Source organism: Gekko japonicus, unplaced genomic scaffold, assembly GCF_001447785.1.
Source record: "Gekko japonicus isolate JY-2015 unplaced genomic scaffold, Gekko_japonicus_V1.1 scaffold31, whole genome shotgun sequence".
Lineage (NCBI taxonomy): Eukaryota > Metazoa > Chordata > Lepidosauria > Squamata > Gekkonidae > Gekko > Gekko japonicus.
In genome coordinates this window covers 458,760-477,412 of record NW_015161404.1, presented here as the reverse complement: position 1 = coordinate 477,412, position 18,653 = coordinate 458,760, and the positions used below count along the sequence as shown (strand labels likewise).

Below are 18,653 nucleotides of genomic sequence, written 5' to 3'. Positions count from 1 at the left end.
TCAGCAGAAGAATTCCTGCTCCGCAAGTGTTGGGGGAGGGAACAGCATGCAGTTCTGCAGCCTGGACCCATATGCTCACATCCATTAAGTTCAGCAACTATTAAGCAATTTCTTCTGTTTTTGAAATGGCACAGGACAGGCTTTTGGAAGTTCAAAATAAAATGTTTTATCTAACTTGGAGGAGTAAAGGTCAGGTGGAATCACATGTAGTATTTATGATATGCCAATAAAGGTCTATGAATGAATGTAGGATTTATGAGGTGAACAGATAATAAAACTGAGGTTACTTTGTATTCGCACAAATACCAGATAATTTGTTGCCAACAAGTAAGTGTTTCTGCTGTTCAAAAGTCTTTAAAACTTTGAGAAGAGAGGCTTTCTTTTCAGTTTCTACTTAAACACTCAAGCATAGGCTTCTGAGTTTCACTGAAATGTAAAGTTTAGAAGGCAGGAACATACAACCAAGTTCCCCAAACCCTTCTTTATACAAACCAGGCATCACACCTCTTTTCTAGAAGCTATTTCCCTTCTTAACTGGGCAGGGATCACTTCTCTTTACTAGAAGCTATTTCACTTTTTTGGCTTGAATGAGGATCCTCCTCGATCCACTTACTCTCTTAGCCTCCTTTCCTTCTGTCTCTTCTTCAACTGTCAGTTCCCAGCTGTCATTCCTTAACTGACTCTCTCAAAAGAATTCTGTTCGAACAGCCTATCAGACTCTACTAGGCATTAACCCTTGACAGTCCATCACAACCACCTTGCCCAAAGACAAGTTACCCTCCTTAGTTTGTTTCCCACATCTTTCTATAGCCCAAACCCTTATTGATGTGTGATACATTAAAAAGTTAAATAAATAAAAATGTTAAAAATGAGCAGGACAGAACAATGGTAAATGTCAGCCTTGAAGACTGCTACCTCTCTGGCTCTCTTGTAGTTTGTGAGTTATTGATCATTATGGCAGCTAAATCCACATGCCAGATATGTAGAGTACAGGAGATTCCATGAGCACAACAAAAATGATGATTATAAGCTTACTTGTTATGATATGTAACAGGTGTGTAAACCTCTTGAACAAATTCTGGGCCGCTTGATTTTCCAAAGATTATCTACGTGACAAAATATAACAAATTAAACAAAACAATATTTTAAAAGTGGCAGTGATTTAAAGCTTATTCAATGTTATTACAATGTGAACACTGGAAATTTATATTTTATATTTACATTTTATTTGTGATCAGGCTTCCATATATAACTACCAGTTTAAAATAAATAAAAACTCAAATTAAAACACTGGTCTCAGAAAATAAAAGAGTATTAAAAATGTAAGGGACTATATTTAACTGTAGGTAAGGTTGCTGTAGGAGCCTGGAAGCTTCCAGGTTCCACAAAGCTCTCCACTGGGCAGAAGCGAAAGCTGCCAACTTGCACACCACATGAGAATTGGCTACTATTCCACTCTCCCTGGTGAATAATTCCTGTGATGTTTCCGAAGTTATTCTCTCCAACAAAGTTATTATCTCCAACACAGCTGGTCCAAATATTGTTATCACCCCACTACTCTACATTAAATGGCATTCAGAAACACCTTTGTGACAGCAAAGACATGACAATTCATGCACTACCTTGTTACCTGGGTTCACTGTGGTCTATGAAGCTAATAAGGACCAGCAATTCAGGTTTCAGACCACTTCAACTGTAAAAAGGACTTGTCTTTTAAGTATTAACAGTTACTTATTGCTGAACGGCAGAACGGGAACAAATGACTAGACATGAATCTACTGTGTCTTTCGGTAGTCGTTTCATTTTGTTTTATGCTGAAAGTGTATGCCAAAACAGGAATAAATCCACATCTCATCAAAGATCTGCCACAAAGTAATTGTTCATCTTCAATGTTGTCATAGTTAATATTAAGCTTTTGAAGTTAAAAGTCTGAAATTCAAGACCAATCTTTCAAAGCTGAAGTCAAAGTTCAACCTTATCCATCTAACTATAGTTGAAATTCAGCTTCTCTGAAGATTCTCACAATTTATTTTCTAATTTTGTATATCTTGGTTGATCTTAATCTGTACAATAAATTGGATTCCATCTACTTTTTTGTACATTTTTGCATATCAAATAACTATAGTTTAAAAAAATTAACTATACCCAATTTTTATTATATTGGTTATTTTTCATGGTCTTCCCTCTTTCTTCCACAAAGGGACTGAAGTCTTGCGGGATAAGGGTGAGTATGGAGACTCTGACACGAATTATTGTTACCATTTTTAACTGTTTTGTTGTCGCTTGCTTTTATGACCCCTGCCAGCAGCAGCCTGAAACCTGATTTTTCATAGCCTGACATGAAGGACAGTATCTTAATATCTTGATACTCTAAGAAATCTGCATTTTCCTTTTTGTTTTTGATGTTTTGTACCATCTGGCCTGATGAAGAGTGCTGGGGAACCTGAAAGCTTGTACACCTTTATGTGCCATTGAGATTGTCCTAATAAAAGTTTTATGGGTCTTGGCTTTTTGATTTTAAATTTTGGACTAACATGGCCATAAAACAATTTGCCTCCCTTTATATGACAGTAACATAATGCCATCTGTCTCAGATTTTAAAACCACATTATTATCTACATAGATTTAAAGGCAGATTGGAACAGAAACATTAACAGTACAATCCTAGACAGTTCCACCATTCTACGTTCATTGAAGGCTTAGAAGGGTTAAGATGTCTTTTAAATGTTAGTTTTTACAAATGCCAGCCCCACAGATGTTCTGATCAAAGCTGATCATGATAAAAATTTAGATATTTGAAGTTTATCGGCAAGATACACAGCCTAGGCCCAGGGTAGCTAAAGAACACCTTCTCCCATATGAACCTACACAACTATTAAGATCTTCTGAAGATGAATTTCCATATTGGACATCTGAAATAAGGTGGAAGAATATGAAATATGGTTTCCTTGCAGACGGCACCTAGCTAAGGAACACTTCTCTCCTCCTCATGATCAGCCTAGCACGATCAGGCATCAAATATTCTGTTCTGCTTTCCCAGGGTGATGACCGAGCAATTTTTTTCCTGATTTTTGTCTGTTCTATATAATATTATTAAGTGCTACTGGTTGTCAAATATACTTTTAGTTTTGAGCTGTAACTTCTGAACCTTTGTTTTTTCTCTTTTCTTTTTAATTATGGATTAAGTTTATTGTAAACTATTTTGTACAATAGGAAAAGCAAGATGAAAATGTTGTCATATAATAAAATAAAGTTGCCTTAGGTGAATGAAACTAGAAACCATAGTTAATTTCAGAGCAATATTTGAGTCCAACAGCACCTTAAGGACCAGCAAGACTTCCAGGGAATAAGCTCTCAAGCATCAAGGGAGCTCTGACTCTCAAGAGCTCGTACCCCCAGAAATCGTGTTGATCCCTAAGCTGCTACTAAATTCAAATCTAGCTCTTCTACTGCGGACCAACAGGCCACCCACCTGAAACAATCTTCATGATAGTTAATTTGTGCTCTCTGATCATGTTTCAGCAGGTTGGATAAATGTTGCCCTTGCTCAGTTTTAACCTGGCATTTTTCACCTGATCAATATATATAAATCATATATATATATATATATATATATATTTAACTTAACCTCAGTCTGAATGTTAAATTGTGGACTATTTTTTTAAATTAAGAATGCTGCCGAATTCTGTCCCATGTAACATATGACCTGAAAACCCACCCCCCCATCCCAAACACAAGGAACCACAAAAATCTGGACGGGACAAGGAACTGCCACAATGTTATTTTAATACCATAGTTATAGTCTGATTTCAGCCTAAGAACTGTGTGAGACTCATTTTACGTTGCTCAGTGTTTTATATTTTTATACTCTAGGCAGGTTTTTAATGCTAGGTTTTAGTTATTATGTTCTATAGTACTTATGTCTTTTATTGTATTATATTTGATAAGCTGCTTATAACAGGTTTCCTTGAAAAGCAGCATAGAAATTTTCTAAATGCTGGTCCTGGTTCCACTCTTGAAATACCTTCAAGTGGGGAAACTGATCTGCATACTTTTATAAGCAATCTTACTGGCATTGCACAGGTTGGGTCTTCCCCACACATAAACTGTATCTTAATGGTAATGTTTCGTGCTGAGGCCAGACGGTTCGCAAAATTCAGTCGTTGGGGGTACACATACAGAAGATTTCTGAAAGACAATGAAATGAAAGACAAAAATCACATTCGTTCTAGTTGAACACCTTCTTCACTAAAGCACTAATGTGGGAGAACTCTTTCAGGTGTAAGTTTGTTTCTAATGAGCAAACTGGGTGAAGCAAAGCAAAGCATAGATTTTCACAGTCCTATTTGGCAGGCAGAAATAAGACATGACACACAGAGAAATCTCTAGGAACCCCCAGTATGAAATAAGGTTTTCAAGCTGCACAAAAAACATTGAGCTGGCACTCAGAAGGTAGTCTTGCCATTTCTTTATGTTTTGTGTGGGAAAGAAACTATGCTGTTATCCAAACAGAAACAGAAATGGCAGGTAGCTGAAAAAGGAGTGCAGCCTGATGGTCTTTACAAAACTTTTCCAGTTCATAAGACGACCCTATAGACCGGTCCACTTTAGATCTTTCAATTGCTTCTGATAAGTAGATTCGAGTCCAGTAGCATCTTAGAGACCAACAAGATTTTCAGGGTATAAGCTTTCATGAGTCAAAGCTCTCTTTGTTACTGGACTCAAGTCCACTGTTATACTGCAGATCAACATGGCTACTAGGGGTGTGCAAAAAAAAAACAACCCCAAAGAATATTTTCCAGTTTGGGTCTATTGGAACGGAAAAAAATTCGGCATTTCCAAAAATCCCAGATCTTAACACCAGTATGGTATTTGGATCTGGGATTTTTCGGAAATCATTATTTTTTTCGGGTCCAATGAACCAAGAAGAAAAATACCAATTTTTTACAGCTTGACCATGGGACTGGCTTAGCTTCTCCTGCAGCGCCATTTAAACTCTGCTGCAGGAGAAGCTGGCCCCAGGGGCCCATTCTGCATCTAGCATTCGCTCCGTTGTTTTACCGAACCCACACTGGAACAGAAAAAGATGTGAATCAAAACCACATTCAAATACCCCAGGCCAATGCCGTACTGACTGCAGAGTCACCCTGAATGGCCATAAAATGACCATCTATCCAGACAGTAGAGGGGAATTTCTGTTCCAACGTGGGTTTGGTAGAACAGCAGAGCGAATGCTAGATGCAGAATGGGCCAGGATCTGCGTGCTCAGCTCGGTTTATGCAGAATGCACACCCCTAATGGCTACCCTCTGAAACTATTTCTGATAAGGAAGGAAAACATCATGTAAATTATGTATTTACTATTAGCAGATGTGGGTTACTCCAGACATTTGTTTCAGTTTACACTGATCTTTCTTGTGAAAAGAATGTTTGAATACCAAGCACAATGATTTATTTATTTGCTGTATCTTTGTCCAAGAAAATAGCACTTCCCTGGCACAACTATCGCCCCACTCTGCTGTTCAAGTAAATCCAGCACCTTGCCACCTCCCTCCCTGTTGTGCCCTGGGTGGTAACAGAGAAGAAAGAGCAGAAAGGCATGGGACAACTGCACCCTATGCAGGTTCTTTCCTGGGAGTCCCATGATACCACCTATGGTCTTTCCTTATTCCTCCCTCTGATCTGTGCAGGGCATTTATAGAGAAATGGCTTCAGGTTGGCTGAGCGCCAGTTCTCTTTCCTGAATTATCCACAGAATCATCAAACTGGGGGATTTGCTGTCAGGAGCACAAGTTGCTTCCCGCTCATACTACGCCAGGACCCAAGGGACCCATAATCAATAAAGTTGCAGCCTCATTCCCTCCACTCCCGTGTGTTTGCGCTGTCCTTCTCTCCCTCCCCTGCTGGTCGGTCCCCACTCAGGACACAAAGTGCATACCAGTAAGAGCTTCTTTTGATGCCAGCACTAATCCTCTGGTAATCCTTCAATCCCCTGGTATTCACAGACACAGCAAAGCAACTATGGGGCAATTTCATTTGGTAAAAAGTTAAACCCTTGGAACAGATCCAAGTTCTAATGAAGGTGGGGGGAGGGGCACAGCTTGCTGCCCCAATTTTGCTCCCCATTCCCCACATGCATTCAATCTATCCACTTAGAACAACTGAAAGGGGCTATTATGAGATGATTATGACTTGATATATTTATTCTGTAGCTGCATGTTACCTCTTGTAATTGGATTCTTGCTAAATTCTGAAATACAGATAACTACACACATTTATCTGATCTGTTCTCTTCCCTTCACCCTTGAAGCACATCTCTTCCTGGGTAATTTCAAATTAACTACCACTCACTCTGGGTTAAAAACAACATACTAATCAGGCACTACAACAAGTCATTCGGTGTTAATCTGTGGAATCTGGAAGGTTCTTTGAACTTCTGGATTGCAATAGGTTTTTCTATACTTGCTCAGGATAGAACCTTGAGACTGATTTGTTTAAAACTTCTCTTAAGACAAGAGGAGAGGAACCCAGGCTGCAATGGACACAGTCCCTGTTCTTGGGGTTCGGCTAAGCCTTGTGCATGTTGCAAATGGAACATGCAAAAATAAGCAAGAAAAGAACAGCAGTGGATAAATTTTCCATATTCTGCTCAGGAAATGCATTTAATCTCCCAAGGCCTTTTGCAGATTGGCGCTGAACTGAAGGGACATGCAGACAAGACTAAGCACCAGATCACCCACATCTTTCAAGAGTTGGACAGTTTTAATCAATCCTTGATAAAATCTTTGGAAAAGGCCACTCTTAAAATGTATGAGAACAATTTCATGGGGAATGGACATCAACCTGAACTAGGGTTGCCAGCCCCCAGGTCTGGGGGGGGGGTTTCCTGCATTTTGGGGGGCTCCAATTCACCCCCAGCCAGTTGGCCAGTGGGGGAAGCCCCACCCCCAAATGCAACCACCGGCCCAGCTACCCCTCTCCCTTTCCTCCTGCCAGATTTAAAGGGCTTCGGCTGATTGGTGGGGACCACATGGCCCACTGATCAGCTGGAAGGCCCTTTAGATCTAGCAGGAGGGAGGGAGAGGGGCAGTCATGGGGGAAATCAGCCCTGTGTGCCACGACCTGCACTCCACTCGCAAAGGGTCTCCTGTTATTTCAGCAAGCAGCTTCTGAAGTGTTTGAAAGAGTCTAAACATAACTTTGTTCCTAGGTTCAGGTTAGGGTTGTCAGATCCCCTCCTTGCTCCAGTGGTGGAATTTGGGGGGTGTTCTGTAGTTGTGCAGGGCCATCCAAGCTCACCCCCAAGGATGATCACCTGCCCAGCCACCCCCTTCCTCCCCTTCTGCCAGATTCAAAGGGCTTCAGCTGATCAGTGAGGACCACGTGGTCTGCCGATCAGCTGGAGGGCCCTTTAAATCTAATAGGAGGGAGGGAAAGGGGAGGGCGTGAGCCGCATGCTCGGCTTGCAAGGAGACCCTTTGCGATGTTCTAAGTTTCAAGCCAGAAGATGTTCCAGGGCACAGTCATCAGTGGCGGCTCCTAATCGAAAGCCTGGTGGAAGAGCTCCATTTTACAGGCCCTGCGGAACTGTAAAAGGTCCACAGGGCCCTGATGTCCTCCGGGAGCTCATTCCACCAGTATGGGGCCACCACTGAGAAAGCTCTGGCTCTGGTGATATTCAGTCTGGCTTCTTTCGGTCCAGGGAGGGTCAAGGGGTGTTGCGACCCTGACCTCAGTGCTCTCTGGGGCACATGTGGGGAAAGGCAGTCTCTCGAGTAGGCAGGCCCCTGACCATATAGGGCTTTAAAGGTTAAAATCAGCACCCTTGAACCGAATCCGGTACGCCATAGGCAGCCAGTGCAGTGTCCTCAGCACAGGCTGGACGTGGTCCCGTGTAGAGAGACCCATCAGCAGCCTAGCTGCAGCATTCTGCACTAGCTCCAGCATCCGGATCTGGGGCAAGGGCAGCCCCATGTAGAGAGCGTTGCAGTAGTCTAATCTCGAGATGACTATTGCATGGATCAGTTGCTCGGTCATTGCATCTGAGGAAGGGAACCAACTGCCTAATCAGTCGTAGATGGTAAAAGGCCGCCTTGGTAGTGGCTGCTACCTGGGCATCCATTGTTAAGGAGGCATCCAGGAGCACTCCCAGACTCCTAAAACCCTTGACGCTGGCACCAATGGCGCTCCACCAAACGTCAGTAGTGGGATCCCTACCCCCGACCCGTTCCGACTCAGGCACAGGACCTCCGTCTTCACTGGATTCAATTTCAATCGGCTCAGTCTAAGCCAGCCCGCCACATCCTGAAGTGCCCGCTCTGGGTCATCTGGGCTGGAGTCGGACCAGCCACCCAACAACAGATATAGCTGGTAGTAATCAGCGTACTGATGACACCCCAGCCTGGACCTCCGGGCAATCTGGGCGAGGGGGCGCATGTAGATGTTAAACAACATTGGGGATAGCACCGCCCCTTGAGGCACCCCGCAAAACTGTGGGTGCCTCTGGGACGTCTGCTCCCCTAACGCCACCCTCTGTCCCCGACCCTGTAGAAAGGAGACAAGCCACTGCAAGGCCAGCCCTTGAATTCCAGTGTCGGCGAGGCGGTGGATCAGTAACTGGTGATCGACGGTGTCAAAAAGTATTTTTAGTAAGCAAGGCTAGATGGGGCTTTTGCCCAGCAGGGCTTCTGATTGGTCCTTGGCAATCTTATTGGCTGTGCAAATGTTAAAGAAGTTGCTTTGGCAGCAGATGCCACCACAGTTCAAGGAGCTACACTGTGTGACTGAAGATAATCGATGTGTATGCAAGAAAATGTTTTGAACAATGTATTCTTTTTAAAAGGCATCTTTTTGAAATGTTAAAGAATTACTATCAGAGCTATGAATGACCTCACTTCTTGACAATTTGTGGTTGGCTCTGCATCCTGTAGAGTCCATTTTGTTACTGCCTATAACAATACGCTACATCTGAATTCCATACCCTGTGTATGAATTCCAAGCAAGCCTGCAGGGGCAAAAAAGTTGGGGACCACTCCACTAGGCAGATCTAGGCACTTGCCAGATCTAGGCACTTGCCAGTTTTCACAACAGCTGGAGGGGTGGCAAACCAAGTCTCCCCATGGTGGCAGTGAACTCTCCTGTGAACTACCACAGCAAGCAGCCACTGCAGATAGTTCTACCACCCAGCAGAGAAAGGAGCTGGGATCATGCCACCCCTGCACCCAACCTGCCTGCCACAGAAGGGAGCGAGCCCTGCCAAGCTGTATGCAGCATAGGGGGAAGGTACCTTGCCAACCCACGTGCAGCAGGCTGGCTTGTTTTCCCTCTATCCCTCCCTCCTTCGGGGAGGTGAGGCCTACACATGACAAGCTGGCTATGTTGCCTGCTTGCACTCTCTCCTTCCTTTGGGAAGCCGGGCCCGTGCACAGCAGGCAGGCTGGCTGCTTCCCTCTCTCCACTGGGGACCTGGGTCCGACGGTGAGCTGGGGATGCACAGACTATTCCAGAGCTGTTTTCCCCTTCCAGTCTGTCCCGGAGGCCACGCTTCTGATGCAGTCAGCCTTCCTTCCTTTCCCAGTGTTCACCTCCGGGCTGGTATAGCAGCCCCAGACTTCATCACTGCTTGGCAAAGAAGAGGCCAGCCTGGTCGGGGTAGCTTCCCTGCAGCAGGGAGGGGTGCAGTCAGTCACTGAGGGCACTAAAAACCACTAGGCTGACCCTGACTACCAGTAAGCATTTTCACTCCAGTGTTGTTGTTGTTGTTTTTGGCATGCCACAGTGCTGGGAATTCAGTTTGGGCTTAATTACCATTCATAAATGGGGATTCCAGAGACACAACGGTATGTAAAATGAAATTACAGACTATATTAAGGGGTAAATGATCTTTGTAATGGAAGTCAACTGATTTTTTTATTTTCTCAACTAACTGTATTATCTTCAACCAATCATCTGATTTAATTATATAACTTACACTACCATTTAAGGATATTCAGCATAGGTAATTGTTATGCTTGACTAAACAAAATCATGTATTATTGGGAAAAGTCTTTTAAAGTGTATGAATCAAAAAATGTACAAGCAGAATGTTTACAGTGACACTGCCAGCATCACATATCTGTTCCCAACAAAACAGCCCAGCTGAAATCAATGAGTGCAAACCAACCAAAGTTACCAATTATAACATCCCATGGATTTCAACGGTAGAATTAAGCATTTGTGTCTTTCTGTCCAAGAGCCCTGCAAATTAATAGCTTGGTCTGCTTACTATGTATGTTGCAGTATTGTCAGAAGACACCCTGGTTTGGAAAGACAAGCTAGGATACAATTAACCGTTACAAAAAACAACAACTACTGGGGGGCACGCCATCTTAGAAGAGGCATTCCTTGATATCTTCTTCTTGAGGGTGGTCATCATAAAAAAATAAAATCTATGTGTTAAGAGTTCACTTGTATTGTTTTATTCATGTGTAAACTGGAGCAAATTACATCCATCCAGTACACCCATATATTAATCAGCTGAGATGTCTTCAAATGGATGACAGCCAAAATGTTGAGTATATGTTAACATTTCCCTTGATAATGGGAAGCAGCTGATAATGTACTCAGTTTCCCTAGCTGATTGCTTCTGCAGCTATCGCCATCCCACCATAATTCTCACCACTTCTTTATTATATTATCATGGCATGTCAGATGTGGTGAATCAGCTGAAAATGCTGCAATAAACACGCAGTTCAGATGTGGGAGTTTTATTTCCTGTGGTTCGCATTATGCTAAGCAGAGTTTAATAGAATGTGTTTCAATTAAAACAAAGAATAGTAACATATCTGTTTTTCTCTGGAAATGCATACACAGGCATAAGGGGGGGGGAAGAAGAAGAAGGAGGAGGAGGAGGAGGAGGAAGAGGGGGAAGAGGGGGAAGAAGAGGAGGAGGAGGAGATTGGATTTATACCCCGCCCTTCACTCAGAGTCTCAGAGTGGCTTACAAACTCCTTTCCCTTCCCCTCCCCACAACAGACACTCTATGAGGTAGGTGGGACTGAGAGAGTTCTGACAGAAACTGCTCTTTTCAAGAACAGCTCTGACAGAACTATGGCTTGCCCAAGGTCATCCAGCAGCTGCAAGTGGAGGAGTGGGGAATCAAACCCGGTTCTCCCAAATTAGAGTCCATGCATTTAACCAGTACACCAAACTGGCTTTCAAAGACAACCCTGGCTGTATAGCCAGAATTCTGTTCTGAGTGGTGAGATACTTAAAATATTTATTACATTCACTGTACAGGAAATGATATAGCAGAAAACTCAGGATAGACAAAAGACAAAAGAGGTACTTCTTCATAAGATGCACAAGTAGACTATGGAATTCATTTGCAGTCCTCTTCAAAATTGCTTTGTCCTGTTGCTCTCTCTCCCCTCCTCTCACTTCCAGCATTTCTCTGTTATGTGCAATAACGTCTAATGACCTTAAAAAGGTTGTCCATGTGCAAGTCACTGATCCAATACTCTGGATGGCAGCACATGAGCCTTCTCACGTTATCACTGTTGCCACTGCTGCCATTAAGAGCAGAACGTTCATAATCCTCATCATTGTTGTACTAGGTGATCAGCTCTGTTGAAGAGCTACCACATTCTAAAACAGATGTCAATTTCACACAAGTCGCTGCGCTGCCGCATTTTGCCTCGCATCTTCGTGCGATTTTCCCCGCGTCTACTCAATCCTGTTTTTTGAGGATTGAGTAGACGCGGGGAAAATCGCACGAAGCTGCGAGGCAAAATGCGGCCGTGCAGCAGCTTGTGAGCAGCGCTAGTGGGAAATCACCCAGAAGCGAGTAAAAAGCGCTTCTCTGCTTCTTACCACACACTCATGCAATCGACTTACTGCCTATATATGGAGTTGAATCCCACAGAAGATTTCAAAATGCACAACAGTCCTTGCACAAGCACTTATTTTTTCTCAACTACTTGTATTCCAACTGTCTTTTCCACACGTACAAGATAAAGTGTAAGGTATTTCTTTTGATTCAGTTTCAAAATCAGTTTAAATAAAATAATGGAAACCATCTGTAGTACATTCCATTGCTCCATATGTGCATTCTTTTATTAATATATATATTTTTAAAAAATTATTGGTCTTGTATCCTGCCCTCCCCACAAGCAGGCTCAAAGTGCCATATGTTGCTGCAGTGCTTGCTCTATTGTTTGTGGAAGTGGAATTGCACTAGGTACTTCGTGCAAGGGATTACACTAGGTACTTTGTGGAAGTGGAATGGCACTGCTGGTTCCATACCATTATATTAGCATTGTGAACAGTCAAACATAATAATAGTGTTGGGCAGTGGGGGTAGGGCCTTGATCTCAGCTCTGCCTGATGTTTTGCTTCCTGGTCTCTGAACTGAAAGGGGAGAGGGTGTTTACAAGAATACCCTGTTCTTCCTCCTCTCTCCAGTCTTCCTCCAGTTGGGTTCAGGAATGAAGGTCTGGCATACTGTCCTTGGCCAGCTCACTGTCCCTCTTAAATAGTCTTGAACTGGCAACACAATCTCACACTGCCCCATGGCTCCACCCAACGGGAGGGACATCCATCTCAACATGAGGTTATCCCCTGCTTCCCTTGGTCCTGCCCCTCCACAGGTTGGCTGATCCAGTCCTTGGATAAACAGGGCTGCTCCTTCTGGCCTCCTCTCAGGCTGTTTATTCTCTGCCAAACAGCTGATCGACAGGGCAGAATTTTCAGAGTCTGAATGCAGCTGCCCTGCTCTGCAGCCCAACTCTGGCCAACCACTGAAGCCACCCCGCTAAGCCTCATCCCCTGTGGCTCCATGGACAGCATGCATCTCTGCGGAACCCTCAGAGACCATGCTCTGTACCCCAACCTCCTGGACATAGGGTTGAGCCACTGGAGGCCTGCAGCCACTGCCACTTGGGAGGATTATGTTCAGGCCTCCAACAAATACATAAACATACACTTTTGCTCCAATGTAACGGTGCAGAACTAGTCAACAGCAGCTAACAGACCCAGATGGGAATACTTTAAAGGATGTATCCAGCCAGTTCAGTATGACCCGGAAGAACACCAAGATGTAAATGAGCATGTATTTTGCTTTTACCTGTGGAAGGCTGCTTCTGTGTACAAACTTCCCTTGCTAAATCAGAATGGTATTTATTCACAATAACTAAACTTGTAAACCAACCAAATGCAATAATTAACCTAATGAAATGACACAACTATTTTTCCCTGTTTCCTGTGATTTATTAAAAAACTAATGCAGCCACCCCTCTAAATACTGCATTCATTGACCTTTAGTCAGATAAAAAGGGTGTTGACACATGGCTAGTTGCACTTGAATGGGGACAAGGATGTACATCCCACCAACAGCAACATGCTGTAAATGTAAAGGATCCCCAGTGAGATGCACATTGGATTTCTACCCACACTTCTGAATTCAAAAAGAGACACAGTGGTGAAAACACTTTACTTACCTATACACAGTATGGGGGACATACACTTCTCGAACTGGAAATTCCAGAACTTCTTTATGAGGACGGCTGCGATTTTCAGGGAAAGGCTTCACCTGTAATAATTCCGTGCTGAGACTACAAGGGACAGCTTCGGGAGCAGGCAAGAGCTCCAGTTTAAGCAATCCTTTAATACAAAATAGAACGAAAGCTGAATGTTACATCAAAAGGAAGCAAGTTGGGGAAAAATCCCAGTTCCAAACAAAGGGGCAGGAGGGGATGCAGCATACACACAGCCTGCAGAAGGTGCAAGAATGATCCTCGCTACCATTTGCAAATGGGCCCTTCCTGTCTAATTTAGTGGAAGAGAGATAAGGAGAAGGCAAACAGGTATAATGCTTACAAGGGAAAATGACAGGTAGCATGAAGTGCGATGACATGGGCTTGGGAGGAAAGGGCTAAAGCTGCAACTTTAGCCCAAGAGCAGGAGAAAGAAGCCCCTGAAAGAGCATCCCAAAGAAATGTGCTCCAGCATGATTCTCACAACAGGAGAAAGTTTTGCCTGCTGCAACGTCTGGGTCTATCGGCCATACCTGGTATAGACTTCACTCTTCTCTGCAATGAGGAAGATCTTTTGTAGTCAGCTAGAAACTTAAGTAAGTCTTCGTCACTAAGCCTGTCACCTTCCTGTTAAAGGAAGAAATTTGATAAAGGTTATGTTATCATCCCTCCTTCCCTCCCTCCCAATTAACTATATGTTAAAGACTACTGAAGTAATCTGCCAGGGTAAATCTGGTGACTTCTGTTTGGCAGGCATGAACATTCCATGCTCAAGCTTTTGTTGTATGCAACATTCTAAAGTGAGACCCAGTTTATGATTTCTGTTCACTAGCAAAAAACATTCCACAAATTTTACAAAAAGGAATATACAAAATGACAGCAGTACACAATTAAGATAAATCAAAAGGAATCTAGATACAGCCTGTTGGAGACAAAGAAAAATATAGGTAAAAGACTCCTCTGGGTGTCACTATACTTTACTGTACCTGTTTAAAAAACGTGTTCATTGTCAGGGTGGTAGTTTTGAAGGTGGGTGTGGCAGGAACATCTTCTAAGCCAACACTTCTTTCAGAAAGTCTCCTTGCTTGCATTCTTCGGTCACCAGTGGAACCTCTGCCTTCAGGAGTGAAAATTGAAAATGCATCTTAGGCTGCAATCACACACTTCTTTAGAACCGACATAGGTGCGAATGCCTGATGGATCTAAAGGGAGCAATCAGACAGCAACAACTGGGAAGCGTCCTGCAGTCGTCAGCAACCCGTGCTGCTCCACCACGGAAGTGGAGTTAAAAGACACCAGGGAAAGTCCAGTGTTATCTGTATAAGGCGGGCCATAGGCGGACGTTCCCATCTGATTGCTCAGGTACACTCTCATGCTTTCAGGATGGTCTGATCAGGCCATCCCAACTCCGTGCCACGTTCCCCTACCTTCCAGTATGCGCATCATCGCATACTCCATAGAGGGCTGTCAGAGCGGAGGTGCTAATTTATGCACAAGGGAAACAAATGGCAAAAAAACCCCACACGACTCACCCACAGTTGCATCTGATCACACAGTGACGGGCTGCGCCTGCAGCTTCAAAGGGCTATGTGATCTCACAACTGTGTGTCAAATTCCTTCAGAGGAAATAGCCTCTCTTCCCCTGTGCTTCAACTGGCACATGTGACTGCAGCCTTACTTTTGTATTTAAAGTCTATCAGGAGACATGATATACATGGCTGCTACGTTGCACACTTTGAGGAAATTAATTACTGTCCTTTTGTTTATGTTGTTCATCATCTTGACTTGAAACCAAGGTACTGAATTCTGAACCAGAACTGAATTCTGCATCCCAAGTTTTAACTTGACGTAAGATTGCTATTGTTATTTACTGGATTTACAGTACACATCAGGAGAAGTGTCAATCCCTCTACATCTCATTACAAACCTGCAAGATATGGAAGTATGTCACAGAAGGCAATCTGGGGCAGGCTGTGAGATGACAACTTATCTGACACAAATGTAAAGGCAAGCTTTGGAGTTCATCAGAACCCTTCATCAAGCAGATGTCACAACAATAAGAAGTTAAGGAGGAAAAAGGCAGACTCTCATGCCAGCTCTGGTGATGTTAGATACTAACAGGCTTACAGATTAGTTCAAAAGTAGGTGTTAGATTCCAGCACTTGCCTTCTGGCAACAAAAAGTAAACAATGGAGGCACCTCTCATACAGCAGAGGAATGCCTTCCTGGGTTGACTGGTCCCTATTACTGCCGAAAAATAGAGGGATGGTAAACACCAATACCACATGTTCTTTGGGGGGCCTACTGCTGCCATGGAGACACCCCAGGAGATCAAGAAGTAGAATTTATTGAGCAGTACTGCACATTATAATGAGAAGTCATCACACCACAACATTTGGAAGTAATGGGGTGGATTCAGCCACCCTCAAAGTAGCCTTACTCCAATTTATGTGGCTCTTCCTCTGTTGAAAGAACCACGTAAAATTGGAGGAAGACTGCATAGAGGAAGACTTCAAACTGGAGCCCAAAGGAAAGGTGATATATAAATATTTTTAAAAATAAATGAAATGAATAAACTTTAATCGGTGGATTGGTAGGATCCACCCCAGTAAGTGTAACATGTACAGTGGCCTCTGCCCAACACACTAACTTTTGTGTGCCTAATACAACACTGACAGCTGTTCAACTGGGCCACTTATTCACACCAAAATCAAAAAGACATTCTGTTTTAATTCCAAGATATATATGAGTATTTCTGTTTTGCTCGTTTTAGCTGTACAGTTCTACAATGATAGAAAGATCAAAACTGATACAGAATATACATTACTTTATCCGACAATGTGGAAGCTGAGGCAAAGGTTGTTTTCTTCATTACATACAATATCAAAACACGCAGTTAGTTCTTAAGCTTACCATTTAAAACTTCTAACTCTGCTACATCTCTTTCCAGTGAAGAAATATTGAAGCAATTTGCTAAGTTTATTGGGACCCAAGCAAAAGGCATGCGGTATTTTCCCAAACGTTGACAAAAGGACTCAGCTTGTACCTTTAGTTTCTCAACTTTGTCTTTGCTCTAAAACATAAGGAAGAGGACATTAGCAAAAATATTTCAAGTCATAGATACAAATTCTCAAAACAAGGATGTCTTGAAAGTCAGTTTTCAATGTCTATTAAACATGGATATTGGTCAATTCCTTTGTCAGTGCACCAAATGAATGTCATTAGAACCTACTCTAACAAATAAGGCTATTGTACCAAGCCTGCTTAGGCAGTTTCTGCTCCAAATCCATTTTGTATTTCTGCATAGGTTTAATCAAACAGCAAAGAGGGCTAGCGTGAGGTTTATGCTCCATGGAGCCTAGGCTGAATTCCACCACCCAAATATTCATCTCAGGTTTAACTGGTTCCTTCCTGTGCCTTGTCACAATGGTTCTATGGACAACATGAGGGATCCAAGTCAGTCAAATCCAACAATGATGTCAAAACATGCATCAGAAGTGAGTAAGCAAGAAGACGAGCCTATACTGGAGAGACAGAATGGTCTGTTTCCACAGCTGATTATTATCCTACAGCTGAGCTCGGCATCTACTATGCCTTTGTAAAAAAGCAGGAATTTCTAGAAAGCTGGCTGAAGGACATTTTATGTCCTTTAAATAAATTCAAATGCATCTGAAATAATTTAGAACCACACAGGAAAACTGGCAAGTATTTATAGCCTGAGAGAAGACTTAGAGGGTAGTACTTTCTACAAGAACAGGTGGGGAAAAGACTTGCATACTATTATTTTAGGACCTCTAGCAAGAATTGCATGAGGATGTTGTCAAAGTATCATTAAATACTGGCATAAGAGAAAATATTTTTAAAACCATGGATAGACCGTACCTTACACTGAAAGGTCCGCAAAAATGTTGGCAGGTGCTTCTAAATTATGCTGGAGATGTAATAAAGAAGTAGGTACTTATTTCATGTTTGGTGGGCTTGGCCACTAGCTCAGGATTATTGGGCCAGCATATTCAGGGAGATAAGTAACATTTTAAACTGTAAAATAACATGCTCACCTAAGGTAGCCCTGCTAAGTATGTTACCAGCAGAGTTTTCGAGGGAAAGGAGATATGAATTTAAAAACCTGCTGGTTGCCACTAGAAAACTGTTGGTACAGGCTTGGAAGTAACTATGCCTACCTGACATGGATGTATGGATTTCTAAGATATGGCATATCTTATAGAATATAGAAAGATCATGAGGGTAAAATAGACTCTCAGGAAATGCTTGCTGAGGCCTGGCTTCCATTCATCAAGTACTGGAATGATATAAATCCAAAGAGCAGGCTAAGGAAGAAACCCTAAGATATATCTAAGTAGGGGATCTAGCACATATAAATGTAGTGCTAATGAAGGGGTTTTTTTATAAGCAGTAGTTTTGATTGTAGACTTTGCTTTTAGTTGAGTGTGACTGAATTCTGGATTTTATTTGATCATATTTTTCTGCTTTGTAAAATTATTTTGTGTATTAATGAGACTTAAATATGATTGTGTGATGCATTGTGATATGCAATACATGAGAATATAATATAAATCCGTAATAAAAATTATTTTTGTAAAACCCCCACAACTGGCTGAGTCCGAGACTCTGTTTAGACATAACACAAAGGCATGGTTTAATTAACCTAATGATGGTAAATGGGATTGTTTGAGCAATACCATGTTTAGTTAGGGTCCATTGACCCAGGATCTGAAACCATGGTTTGATGTTAATTTATTAACTATAGTCAATCTTAACTTTGGTTTTATGAGACACTAGTAAGGAAAGCCCGTCGTGGCGGTAGACGACGGGCCCTAGATAGGAAGGAAGGGCGAGTGGAAGGGAGGAATGGAGAAGAGGAGGTACAGAGAGAGAGACAGAGTTAGATAGGGGGAAAGAGAGAAAAGGGGGGGAGACAGAGTGGGGTTAATGGTAGTATTTTGGAAAGAAAGGAAGGGAGAAAGCTAGGAAGGAAGGAAAGAAGGAAGGAAGGAAGGAAGGAAGGGAAGGAAGGAAGGAAGGAAGGTAGATGGGTAGAAAGACAGAGATTGAAAGAGAGTGAATGGGAGGAAGGATAGTTGAGAAGGAAGAAGGGCAGAGAAACAGAGGGGGGAAACAGAGT

General features: G+C 42.7%; 1 protein-coding gene across 1 annotated transcript in view; it reads right to left on the bottom strand.

Annotated features, from left to right (window-relative positions):
* Nucleotides 1–18,653, bottom strand: part of DOCK8 (dedicator of cytokinesis 8) — a 126,981-nt gene that overhangs the window by 71,044 nt on the left and 37,284 nt on the right. The window contains exons 10-15 of the mRNA XM_015425945.1: nt 16,424–16,583; nt 14,497–14,627; nt 14,044–14,137; nt 13,475–13,637; nt 4,071–4,188; nt 1,036–1,106 (exon numbers count right to left, since the gene is read on the bottom strand). Of these exons, the coding sequence (XP_015281431.1) occupies nt 1,036–1,106; nt 4,071–4,188; nt 13,475–13,637; nt 14,044–14,137; nt 14,497–14,627; nt 16,424–16,583 (737 nt within the window). The remainder of the gene's footprint in view (nt 1–1,035; nt 1,107–4,070; nt 4,189–13,474; nt 13,638–14,043; nt 14,138–14,496; nt 14,628–16,423; nt 16,584–18,653) is intronic.